Source organism: Pristiophorus japonicus, chromosome 21 (genome assembly GCF_044704955.1).
Source record: "Pristiophorus japonicus isolate sPriJap1 chromosome 21, sPriJap1.hap1, whole genome shotgun sequence".
Classification (NCBI taxonomy): domain Eukaryota; kingdom Metazoa; phylum Chordata; class Chondrichthyes; family Pristiophoridae; genus Pristiophorus; species Pristiophorus japonicus.
The window spans coordinates 4302442-4316190 of NC_091997.1; the positions used below are offsets into that span (position 1 = coordinate 4302442).

The window sequence follows — 13749 nt, forward strand, 5'->3', positions numbered from 1 at the left end:
CCAAAGATTCACGACCCTCTGAGAGAAGAAATTCCTTCTCATCTCCATCTTAAATGGGTGACCTCTTATTCTGAAACTATGTCCCCTAGTTCTAGATTCCCCCACGAGGAAAAATATCCTCTCAGCATCACCCTGTCAAGCCCCCTCAGAATCTGTTACCCGCTTGACTAAGGGATTGGCATGTCAACAATGATGAGACTCAGAATCCCGCATGTATAGTTGGGGGATTGGAGTTTCAGGCAATGCTGGAGCTCAGGTTTACTGGTAGATTGGACTATCGGGTAACAAAGAGATTGTAACTAATGTCACTAAGTATGAAGCAAGTATATTACCGGTATTACTGGTTACTTAGCTCATTAACTTGTGTTTTACATCAAAGTTTGAAGCTTGAGAAAGCAATTCAGTTTGCAATTAGGATGACAATATTAACAATAGCAGCGGTCTCCATTACTGTGTTACAATTCCTTCTGAACTTTTTGTTCTATCTATGTACAGCCTTGCAGACAACATGAAATCAAAATAAAAGGTTTGACTTTTGGAAACTACAACAAAGCCAAGGAGACAAAAACAAAATACTTTATATCTCTATGTTTAGACTTTCAGAAAATGGAAAATGAAATTCTAGGAAATATTTAGGGCACCTTGTATCTACTTATGGTGATGTGGAGCAGTAATAATACATTACTAGGACATTCAAGGTTGGTCCAAACATGCAATCAAAATTTCACTTTTTTTAAACCCTTTTCCTTAAAAGTAACAGAATGCAATATGCTGAGTAACTCGATACAAATTTAGAAAATACGCACAGTCTCAATGAAACAATTTGGGGTTTTCATGGAATTGTTTTATTTCTCAACAGTATCCATAGCAGAGATCTGAAGTACAAAACATTTGGCAAATATTAGAGAACACTAATAAAAACAAAAATAAAATGATCCTTCTTAAGACATTGTGGTTCAACAACAAATTTCCGAAAGGTAAATTCCTCCCATTTTTGTCATCTTAAAACTCCTTCATTGTCATGTTTTGATTTGAATGAACAGGACTGGAAAAGAGCACTGTGATCCACCAGGCCAGTCCCAGTGTCTATCCCACCATGCCCCTCATACCCCGTCTCCCTTGACAGTCCATTCCGTGCACAAATACCCCTGGCAGGCTGAAGGACAGCTGCTTCCTTCTTCACCAATGAGATTATTAAAATTCTGACTTCACATTAAAGGGACCCGAATGCCAGATCCTCCGAAGCTGAGCACAAGATCAAACTTTATCTGCATGTTCATCCCTGCTTATCTGACCTGTCCCCAATTTCAAGCTTTTATTTTTTTTTCAAGGGAGCCATTCTGCATTTGACCATCACACCAAACCCTGAGGATGCAGAGAAGCTGGAATACTTGGCGTGTGATGATAGCATGGCGAATGAAAGTGATGATGAAGATAGTCCGGAGGTACGAATTGCAGAATTTGTGGGTCTGGGGGATGCAGAGGGTGAGAACAATACTTTAGATATGCCCAGGTGGCAGGTCAAGACGGCACGATTTCTTCATCTGAACTTAACTTTGTGATCTTACAGTTTGGTAAATACTGTCCTTCCAGCTCTGGATCTAGAATTCATTCCAGAATGATAGAGTGAAAGTCTCCTCTTTGACAATAGTTGGCACAGAAGAGGCAGTGGAAATAACACCAGAATGGTGTAGGAAAAGGACGATTCACTCTGGGGTTGGGGTTAAGGCTCATGTTAATCCCAGCAGAGCCGAAGGACCTTAGCTGTGCACCTGGCATGGACTATATCTAACCTCAAAGCACTTGTTGCTGACGCTGGTTGTCCCATTCTTTATCCTTTACCCCAACCAGCATTAAAAAAAACATTTACTCGTTACTTAAACAAAAGTAAGTATTTCACATTTGTAGAATGTTATGAAGAGCATTGCTTGGTTTTCTTTTTCTTTTTAACTGGTGAACCATCTGTCTTCAATAACTGAGCTTTGAAACAGACGTATAAACTCATTACAAGTAAAATGTTAGCTATGGCTGGTAGCCCTGTGATGCGGGACATCGGCAAACCTGTTTGTCTCTAAGGGGCAATTCCTGATCTCAGCCATGCCAGCGGGGGAGGTGGTGCTGAGACAAATTGCTCTAGTCACAGAGGAAATCAGAGGAAGAACCACCTCAGACTATCCGTGCGGAGACTTTCCAACTCTCAGCTAAGGAACAGTGGGCCATCTCGAGTCACGTAGACCACAATAACAACAACTTGTATTTATATAGCGCCTTCAACATACTAAAGCATCCCAAGGCACTTCACAGGAGCGTTATCCAACAAAATTTGACACTGAGCTACATAAGGAGGTATTAGGGCAGATGACCAAAAGCTTGGTCAAAGAGGTAGACTTTAAGGAGCGTCTTGAAGGAGGAAAGAGAGGTAGAGAGGCGGAGAGGTTTAGGGATCAACAAATTTTAAAGCAGCTCGCTTTCGGCTGTATTGGAGTTTTTCTCCTGTTGCTTCCTTTGCTTAGCTTGCACGAGGCACACTCCTCACCAAAAGTGACCAGCACACAGGCAGCTTAGAGAGGCCGAAAGCGACTACTCCGGGCCTGGGAACCAGGCTGTATGTCGTCTTGTCATTTAATATAATACTGAAGGACAGCTATATAAAGCCTAATATTGCTATTAATCAATGTACATATAAGGATTGTTATAAGAACCACTTGGGCTGGAGCCATGAATGGAATTATTGTCACCGGACTAACCACCCTTTGTTGCGGCAGTTACCACGGGGAAATCCGCTAACAGTTTCGTTGTTCAGGATTTGTCTAATTAGTGTCTTGTCCTACCACAGAGTTCTGGTACGCTGGACGTCACGGAGCCAGACATTCTGGTCACTACATTTCAACCGGTAAGTGGAGAATACATAATGTGGTCAACATATTTTTGTAAAGATTTGTTTTACAGTTTCTCAACCTTTTTAAGTTGATTTAATTTTTTTAATGTTGCTCGATAGTATCTGAATGAACATTCCTGTAATTTTACTGTGAACGTAGCTGGTATAATATAATAATGTCCCAACTTTCCTGTGGCGGAACCGACCCGAAAACGTTAGGAACCTGGTTGTGCCTGATGAGGCAAGTGTCATCAGTGGGCTGGGGACATGAACAAGGGCTCCCTCGCTGGGAGTTTCTGTGTCCCCAGTTCAGTCAGGACCTGGGGTGAGACTGGAGGCTGGTACCCCAGAAGAGATGAGGCATACCAGCCTCCATTCAGGTTTAGGTGGGCCCCACCTGAGGAGGGATTTAGGTCAAGCAAACAGCCAGAACCCTCTGAAGATGGAGAATTAAAAAAAAAAATGTCTTGATTACATAAGGGGTGGAGAAGGACCCAGCCCCAGGCTAAATACTATCTTTTCTTCGCGATTTATTTGTTCTGAGCCTTTTTAGTCTGTCAAGAACTTCCATCTGATTTATAATCCAAGTAGAATTAACTACTTGGAGGTAGTAATCATTCTGAATATTAACTAGTGCTCTGTTCTGTTGGGGGGATTCCTGGACAACCTCTCCCCCAATGGCAGGCAGACTCTGGATTGCCCCGCTATCTGGGGCAGACAGGCATTAGAAATATATCAGCGGAGGTGCTTACACATGCTTGCCCCATAAACTCTGGACCTATATCTGTAATATATTGAGCGTCTTGCGTATTGTACACGCTTCTTGCAAGTGTCACCCTTAATTCCTGTAACACTTTCCTCTTCACACTTTTATACCATCTCTATTGTTGTAAAACAGCTCACCCTCCGCCTCACAGTGAGCAAAACCACAGGAGCTCTGCTCGTAATATAGTGTTAGCGAGGCAGCACTCGGAGACAATCTCCTGTTGCATGTTTGTTTTTGTTCCTCTGGCTTTCTCTTCTCCTCTACAGATGCGTGCTGGGGTACAGCTCCCCGGCTGGTGGCCACCTTCCAGTAACTTGCCCAAATGTCCATCATCATCATAGTCAGTCCCTCAGAATCTAGGAAGACTTGCTTCCACTCCCAAAGTGAGTTCTTTGGTGGCTGAACAGTCCAATATGAGAGCCACAGACCCTGTTACAGGTGGGACAGACATTCGTCGAGGGAAGGGGTGGGTGGGGCTGGTTTGCACTTTGCGTTGAGACTCCCAGATGCACTTTCTCCACCTTGGGCAGTCTGCGGCCAGGGTCTCCCAGGTGTCAGTGGTGATGTTGCACTTTACCAGGGAGGCTTTGAGGGTGTCCTTGTAACATTTCCGCTGCCCACCTTTGGCTCGTTTACCATGAAGGAGCTCTGCATAAAGCATTTGCTTAGGGAGTCTCGTATCTGGCATGCGAACTGTGTGGCCTGCCCAGTGAAGCTGATTGAGTGTGGTCAGTGCTTCAATGATGGGGATGTTAGCCTGACACTGATGTTGGTGCACCTGTCCTCCCAGGGGATTTGCAGGATCTTGCGGAGACATCGTTGGCGATATATCTCCAGCAACTTGAGGTGCCTTCTATACATCATCCATGCCTCTGATCCATACAGGAGGGCGGATATTACTACAGCCCTGTAGAGCATGAGCTTGGTGGTAGATTTGAGGGCCTGGTCTTCAAACACTCTTTTCCTCAGACGGCCGAAGGCTGCACTGGCGCACTGGAGGCGATGTTGAATCTCCACATTAATGTCTGCCTTTGTTGATAAGAGGCTCCCGAGATATGGGAAATGGTCCACGTTGTCGAGGGCCACGCCGTGGATCTTGATGATTGGAGGGCAGTACTGTGCGGCGGGGACAGGCTGGTGGAGGATCGGTGTTAAGCGTAAGGCCCATGCTTTCATATACCTCAGTGAATACATTGACTATATCCTGGAGTTCAGCCTCAGAATGTGCACAGACGCAAGTGTCCACTCTTCATGTGTATACCGAGCCTCCCCCGACATCCACGCATGCACACTTTTCAGTAGGAGTCACTGGATAGCGCTCAGTAGCGGGAACCCCTGTCTAGCTTTTCCCATCCTAAGCTTGGGGACAGCAGTAAGAGAGCAGTCAAGGAAAGGTGAGGAGCCTAAAAGATATAAACAGGGCTGAAACCATGAAAGAGCACTAGTTAATATTCAGAGTGATTACTACCTCCAAGTATTCACTGAAGACATGAGCAACCTACCCTCACTAAATGGCAATAGCCCAAGTAGAATTAAGTGCTTTGATTATAAATCAGATGGAAGTCCTTGACAGACTAAAATAGCTCAGAACAAATAAATCCTGAAGAATACAGTATTTATCCTGGAGACAGGGAGAGAAGGAAGGAGATTTGTGAGGGATTGATGGTCATTACGAAGGAGTTGACTACACTCGTACTGCTATAGTCCCGAAAGAATTGCTTGGACAGGATTTTCGTTGGGCTTGCTCCTCTATTGGCGCCCCACAGAGGCAGTAATGGGTATGCAAATGATTTCTGGCCGGGCAGCCAGCATCCAGAGCTCCGCCAGGAAATTTGTTGCCGGTTTTGTGGGGGTGCTGAGCAGTACCACCCAGGAGCGTCGAGCCGGAGTGCAACCCACCCCGATTTCGACAGCGCTATGATTTTTGTTGTGAGCTGACCCTGTAGCAGCCCATAGTGGGACCGCCTGAAAAACCAGGCAGTCAGAGCTATCCCGGTGGCAGTGAGGGAAGGAATTACTGATTGTTTTGTAATGTCATTGGTTTTTTTTGTTTTATTTTTGCGATTTATCTTTATGTGGGGTGAGCAAGGTATTGGGAATGTTTTTTGTGGCGATTTTATTTTTCTGGGGAATCCTCTCTTGGGGTGCTCCGAGGCCGCTCTCCAGCAATGGTTTTTCAACCTTGTGCCTGAAGAGAGGTGTGGAACGCCTCCCTTAGTGCTCCACTCCATCAGAGCCCAGATGCTGAATTTTGTGGATACAGACACAAACCATTTCCCGGCGCAAAATTTACCGCCCCGCCGCCATTATGGCTGGAAAAAGCCTCCGACCAAAAATCCAGCTCTAATGGTTTGCATCCTGAAGCTATGGATCTATTCCAGGACTCAGCTTAATGTCTCATCCAAAAGACAGCACTCTGACCATGCAGCACTCCCTCACTAATGTACATTGAGTTTCTGAATTCAATTTATTGATGTCAATTCTAAATACCAGTGGTCCCAACACCGATCCACACAGCACTCCTCACAATATACTCCTGTCAATGCTTTCTTTCCTTGAATCAATTTCTTGGCCATTCCCAAGATGTCCCCGAATTCCTACCACTTTGCACTGATCTGTCAGCCTGGATCATGTACTCAGGGAAGTCCAATAGATTGTTAGCAGGCTAACATGGCGCCCATTAACTACAGACTTCGATACTGGGTAAAATAATGGAGTGATCAGATGTAAAGTTTAGGATTACTTAGCAATAACCTAGTAAATAGGAGGCAACATATGGATTTGGAAAAGGCAGATCCTTGACATCTTTGAGGAACTGACAGCCCAAGTAAAGTATGGACCCCCCAGCAACATGATGCAGTTTTAAAAGGCATCTGGCAAAGCTCAGCTGAAGAGGCTGCGAGTTCAGATCAGAGTGGTAGGAATCCAGGCAAACCTTGCAAGTCAGCAGGAAATTGATTAAAGGATAGAAAGCATTGTATCTTCATTGGCTGTAAAGCGCTTTGAGACATCCGGTGGTCGTGAAAGACGCTATAGAAATCCGAGACTTTTTTTTTTTCATTGACAGGAGTATATTGTGGGGAGTGCTGTGTGGATCGGTGTTGGGACCACTGATATTTAGAATTTACATCAATGACTTGAATTCAGAAATTCAATGTAAATCAGTAAAGTTTGTAGATGCTATCAGACTATGAGGGGAAATTCATTCTGAGGAGGTGGCTCAGGAACTACAAAATAAATTGGACAAAATACATAAGTAGGTGGAAAAATGGCAGATGATACTTAATATGGATATGTGTAAGGTACTGCACACAGGAAGAAATACAAGGGTGATAGCAAAGGATGGAGTTGAAAGAGAGTCAGGCATTTCAGTAGGCTCAGCACTTAACATGTCCAATCACTGTGGAGCAACAATCCACAAAGGAAATATAATGCCGAACTATATAATCAAAACAGCAGAATCCAAGTCTGAAGAAGCCACACTGGATCTGTGCAGCTCTCTGGCCAGAACTGACCACTGTGTCCAAATTTGATCATGTAGATACACCGTTTTGAGTACTGTTGAGGGGGATGACTCATCAGGGGAGGGCAGCAGCAGCCAAGTTCATGGCACCGTGGCTGGCTCTGCTGCACAGGAGGGCAAGAAAAAGAGTGGGAGAGCAATAGTGATAGGGGATTCAATGGTGAGGGGAATAGATAGGTGTTTCTGCGGCCGCGACCGAGACCCAGGATGGTATGTTGCCTCCCTGGTGCAAGGGTCAAGGATGTCTCGGAGCGGGTGCAGGACATTCTGAAATGGGAGGGAGAACAGCCAGTTGTCGTGGTGCACATTGGTACCAACGACATAGGTAAAAAAAGGGATGAGGTCCTACGAAACTAATTTAAGGAGCTAGGAGCTAAATTAAAAAGTAGGACCTCAAAAGTAGTAATCTCGGGATTGCTACCAGTGCCACGTGATAGTCAGAGTAGGAATCGCAGGATAGCGCAGATGAATACGTGGCTTGAGCAGTGGTGCAGCAGGGAGGGATTCAAATTCCTGGGGCATTGGAACCGGTTCTGGGGGAGGTGGGACCAGTACAAACCGGACGGTCTGCACCTGGGCAGGACCGGAACCAATGTCCTAGGGGGAGTGTTTGCTAGTGCTGTTGGGGAGGATTTAAACTAATATGGCAGGGGGATGGGAACCAATGCAGGGAGACAGAGGGAAACAAAAAGGAGGCAAAAGCAAAAGACAGAAAGGAGATGAGGAAAAGTGGAGGGCAGAGAAACCCAAGGCAAAGAACAAAAAGGGCCACTGTACAGCAAAATTCTAAAAGGACAAAGGGTGTTAAAAAAGCAAGCCTGAAGGCTTTGTATCTTAATGCAAGGAGTATCCGCAATAAGGTGGATGAATTAACTGTGCAAATAGATGTTAACAAATATGATGTGATTGGGATTACGGAGACGTGGCTCCAGGATGATCAGGGCTGGGAACTCAACATTCAGGGGTATTCAACATTCAGGAAGGATAGAATAAAAGGAAAAGGAGGTGGGGTAGCATTGCTGGTTAAAGAGGAGATTAATGCAATAGTTAGGAAAGACATTAGCTTGGATGATGTGGAATCTATATGGGTAGAGCTGCAGAACACCAAAGGGCAAAAAACGTTAGTAGGAGTTGTGTACAGACCTCCAAACAGTAATAGGGATGTTGGGGAGGGCATCAAACAGGAAATTAGGGTTGCATGCAATAAAGGTGTAGCAGTTATAATGGGTGACTTTAATATGCACATAGATTGGGCTAGCCAAACTGGAAGCAATACGGTGGAGGAGGATTTCCTGGAGTGCATAAGGGATGGTTTTCTAGACCAATATGTTGAGGAACCAACTAGGGGGGAGGCCATCTTAGACTGGGTGTTGTGTAATGAGAGAGGATTAATTAGCAATCTCATTGTGCGAGGCCCCTTGGGGAAGAGTGACCATAATATGGTGGAATTCTGCATTAGGATGGAGAATGAAACAGTTAATTCAGAGACCATGGTCCAGAACTTAAAGAAGGGTAACTTTGAAGGTATGAGGCGTGAATTGGCTAGGATAGATTGGCGAATGATACTTAGGGGGTTGACTGTGGATGGGCAATGGCAGACATTTAGAGACCGCATGGATGAATTACAACAATTGTACATTCTTGTCTGGCGTAAAAATAAAAAAGGGAAGGTGGCTCAACCGTGGCTATCTAGGGAAATCAGGGATAGTATTAAAGCCAAGGAAGTGGCATACAAATTGGCCAGAAATAGCAGCGAACCTGGGGACTGGGAGAAATTTAGAACTCAGCAGAGGAGGACAAAGGGTTTGATTAGGGCAGGGAAAATGGAGTACGAGAAGAAGCTTGCAGGGAACATTAAGGCGGATTGCAAAAGTTTCTATAGGTATGTAAAGAGAAAAAGGTTAGTAAAGACAAACGTAGATCCCCTGCAGTCAGAATCAGGGGAAGTCATAACGGGGAACAAAGAAATGGCAGACCAATTGAACAATTACTTTGGTTCGGTATTCACTAAGGAGGATACAAACAACCTTCCGGATATAAAAGGGGTCAGAGGGTCTAGTAAGGAGGGGGAACTGAGGGAAATCTTTATTAGTCGGGAAATTGCGTTGGGGAAATTGATGGGATTGAAGGCCGATAAATCCCCAGGGCCTGATGGACTGCATCCCAGAGTACTTAAGGAGGTGGCCTTGGAAATAGCGGATGCATTGACAGTCATTTTCCAACATTCCATTGACTCTGGATCAGTTCCTATTGAGTGGAGGGTAGCCAATGTAACTCCACTTTTTAAAAAAGGAGGGAGAGAAAAAACAGGGAATTATAGACCGGTCAGCCTGACCTCAGTAGTGGGTAAAATGATGAAATCAATTATTAAGGATGTCATAGCAGTGCATCTGGAAAATGGTGACATGATAGGTCCAAGTCAGCATGGATTTGTGAAAGGGAAATCATGCTTGACAAATCTTCTGGAATTTTTTGAGGATGTTTCCAGTGAAGTGGACAAATGAGAGCCAGTTGATGTGGTATATTTGGACTTTCAGAAGGCTTTCGACAAGGTCCCACACAAGAGATTAATGTGCAAAGTTAAAGCACATGGGATTGGGGGTAGTGTGCTGACGTGGATTGAGAACTGGTTGTCAGACAGGAAGCAAAGAGTAGGAGTAAACGGGTACTTTTCAGAATGGCAGGCAGTGACTAGTGGTGTGCCGCAAGGTTCTGTGCTGGGGCCCCAGCTGTTTACATTGTACATTAATGATTTAGACGAGGGGATTAAATGCAGTATCTCCAAATTTGCGGATGACACTAAGTTGGGTGGCAGTGTGAGCTGCGAGGAGGATGCTATTAGGCTGCAGAGTGACTTGGATAGGTTAGGTGAGTGGGCAAATGCATGGCAGATGAAATATAATGTGCATAAATGTGAGGTTATCCACTTTGGTGGTAAAAACAGAGAGACAGACTATTATCTGAATGGTGACAGATTAGGAAAAAGGAAGGTGCAACGAGACCTGGGTGTCATGGTACATCAGTCATTGAAGGTTAACATGCAGGTACAGCAGGCGGTTAAGAAAGCAAATGGCATGTTGGCCTTCATAGCGAGGGGATTTGAATACAGGGGCAGGGAGGTGTTGCTACAGATGTACAGGGCCTTGGTGAGGCCACACCTAGAGTGTTGTGTACAGTTTTGGTCTCCAAACTTGAGGAAGGACATTCTTGCTATTGAGGGAGTGCAGCGAAGATTCACCAGACTGATTCTAGGGATGGCGGGACTGACCTATCAAGAAAGACTGGATCAACTGGGCTTGTATTCACTGGAGTTCAGAAGAATGAGAGGGGACCTCATGGAAACGTTTAAAATTCTGACGGGTTTAGACAGGTTAGATGCAGGAAGAATGTTCCCAATGTTGGGGAAGTCCAGAACCAGGGGTCACAGTCTGAGGATAAGGGGTAAGCCATTTAGGACCGAGATGAGGAGAAACTTCTTCACCCAGAGAGTGGTGAACCTGTGGAATTCTCTACCACAGAAAGTAGTTGAGGCCAATTCACTAAATATATTCAAAAGGGAGTTAGATGAAGTCCTTACTACTCGGCGGATCAAGGGTTATGGCGAGAAAGCAGGAAGGGGGTACTGAAGTTTCATGTTTAGCCATGAACTCATTGAATGGCGGTGCAGGCTAGAAGGGCTGAATGGCCTGCTCCTGCACCTATTTTCTATGTTTCTAGACACAAGGGAGACATTCAAGCACTGGGAGCAGTGCAGAGCAGAGACACAAACCCAAAGCATAGTGACAAAGGAAAGACTCGAGAAATATGGATTTCTTTATCCTTGAATGGTCATAACGGTGGACACCTTATGGAGGTATCTAAAATCCCACATGCGGCAAACCCACCCCTTCCCTCAACGACTATCTGTCCCACCTGTGACAGAGACTGTGGTTCTCATATTGGTGGGAACACCACCGCAGGTCGGGGCTATAAATAGAGCTGAAGCGCCTGGAACACCGTGGTGAAGGTGCGGCGAATGAGGATACGGGGCCCAGAAAAGCCCAGGGCCCAGGGGCAGCACGGGCCTGCCCACATTGCGACATGTGTGTGCACTAGGTCCGTGCAGCAGAGCAGGTCTCCAGTCGTCCTGGTTCAACCCTTGCCACTGGATAAAGGCCTAGCTCTGTCGAGCCCGTGTGGTGGCTGATGTACAACGGTCACCACATGTTAAAAAAAATCCACGCACAGACATCTTCCACCCCCTCAACTGGAGTTCAGGACCTGAACATCGGGTCCTTCATTGAAACCTTTGTGAACTCTTGTGGAAGCAAGTCATCCTCGTTCGAGGGACCGCCTATGATGATGATTGGACTATTCAGCAACCTAAGAACTCATTTTAAGAGTGGAAGCAAGTCTTTCTTGATTCCGAGGGACTGCTTATGATGATGATGATATAACATTATAAACGGTGTAGAAAGGTAAAACCAAAGCATTACTTCAAATTAGACTATGAAATGGGACAAGGGGACACAGATTCAAACTAGTAAAAAGCAAATTGAGGACTGATGTCAGGAAGTTCTTATTGAGTGATAGAGTGATCAACATGTGAAACAGACTTCTGGGTCGAACAGTAGAGGCAGAAAGGCTAAATCATTTATGAAACAATTGGATGACAGACTAAGAAGGCCACGGATTCTTCAGGATGGATAACCTGAGGTGGATCAAATGTGTATTTATCTTCTGACCTTATAAACAAAGTGAGTCATAAAAGAGGCTATAAGTTGGCCTATTATGGTTTTATCAACTGTTTTCACACTTGGGTGCTAATGGCTTTCAGGCTGAGCAATCCACACACTTGTGTAATTCTACATTGCTTTCTTTATAATCTGCCATAAAGCTGAGCTCTGTTACAAAGGGCAGATAATTGAAGCATACTCTACACGTAGACCCAGAATGTTGGGTCAAATCAGTTGACAGTTGATGTATTGAAATATTCATAAGGTAGGAGGAGTTGCTGTGGTTTCTGTGTGTTAGCAGCATTGTAACCGTAGCAGGAGGAATTCCTTCTCATCGCTGGTTTTACGCAATGGCAAACTTGTGGGTTTTTTTAAATACTTTTACAAGTTTGCTTGAAGTAATGATCAGAGAAAATCTTCCCACCAGGTCGGCAATGCACCAACACAGTGGCCAATGGGAGCCTCACCCCAGGCCAGAGCTAACCAGTGAGCACTGGTGTGACATCACTGAGGTTTTTAGATTTCCATGGTGCCTCACACTTTGCCTAATTTGTATTTACATGAAATATTTAAATCTCTAGTTGACTTTAATGGTAATCTTGGGGCTCAGAGCAAGATCATTATAGACTAAACTTAATATCGAGATACTATTTTTTTTTCTCCTATAGTTCCATTCTTCCAGCCTCTCCGTTGCTCTACTGAAGGTGGTGACTCATGTTGAAGTATAGTCGTATGTTCCTCCAATGCCATCCACATGGCTTTTCCTCATGTGTGAGCTCCAATACCAAGTGTCGGTGGGCTATTGGATCAAGGGGATGAGGGGAAGATAACAGCTGGGCCTAATCTTACTCTCACCTGACTCTCACAGCTCATACTGCCACCCAGCTTAGTGTCATCTGCAAACTTGGAGATATTACATTCAATTCCTTCGTCTAAATCATTACTATATATTGTAAATAGCTGGGGTCCCAGCACTGAACCTTGCGGTACCCCACTAGTCACTGCCTGCCATTCTGAAAAGGACCCGTTTATTCCTACTGTTTGCTTCCTGTCTGTTAACCAGTTCTCTATCCACGTCAATACATTACCCCCAATACCATGTGCTTTAATGTTGCACACTAATCTCTTGTGTACCTTGTCAAAAGCCTTTTGAAAGTCCAAATACACCACATCCACTGGTTCTCCCTTGTCCACTCTACTAGTTGCATCCTCAAAAAATTCCAGAAGATTTGTCAAGCATGATTTCCCTTTCATAAATCCATGCTGACTTGGAACGATCCTGTCACTGTTGTTTTCCAAATGCGCTGCTATTACATCTTTAATAATTGATTCCAACATTTTCCCCACTACCGATGTCAGGCTAACCGGTCTATAATTCCCTGTTTACTCTCTCCCTCCTTTTTTTAAAAGTGGGGTTACATTAGCTACCCTTCAATCCATAGGAACTGATCGAGAGTTTATAGAATGTTGGAAAATGACCACCAATGCATCCACTATTTCTAGGGCCACTTCCTTAAATACTCTGGGATGCAGATTATCAAGCCCTGGGGATTTATCGGCCTTCAATCCCACCAATTTCCCTAACACAATTTCCTGACTAATAAGGATTTCTTTCAGTTCCTCCTTCTCACTAGACCCTCGGTCCCCTAGTATTTTCGGGAGGTTATTCATGTCTTCCTTAGTGAAGACAGAACCAAAGTATTTGTTCAATTGATCTGCCATTTCCTCGTTCCCCATTATGAATTCACCTGATTCTGACTGCAAGGGACCTACATTAGTCTTCACTAATCTTTTTCTCTTCACATATTTATAGAAGCTTTTGCAGTCAGTTTTTATGTTCCCTGCATGCTTCCTCTCGTACTCTATT

General features: G+C 44.7%; 1 protein-coding gene across 2 annotated transcripts in view; it reads left to right on the plus strand.

Annotated features, from left to right (window-relative positions):
• The window catches only part of LOC139233584 (collagen alpha-1(XV) chain-like), a 114414-nt gene that overhangs the window by 20147 nt on the left and 80518 nt on the right, over positions 1 to 13749 (plus strand). For both annotated transcript variants that reach the window (XM_070863985.1, XM_070863986.1), the window contains exons 3-4: positions 1332 to 1445; positions 2837 to 2893. In XM_070863985.1, coding sequence (XP_070720086.1) covers positions 1332 to 1445; positions 2837 to 2893 — 171 coding nt within the window. The remainder of the gene's footprint in view (positions 1 to 1331; positions 1446 to 2836; positions 2894 to 13749) is intronic.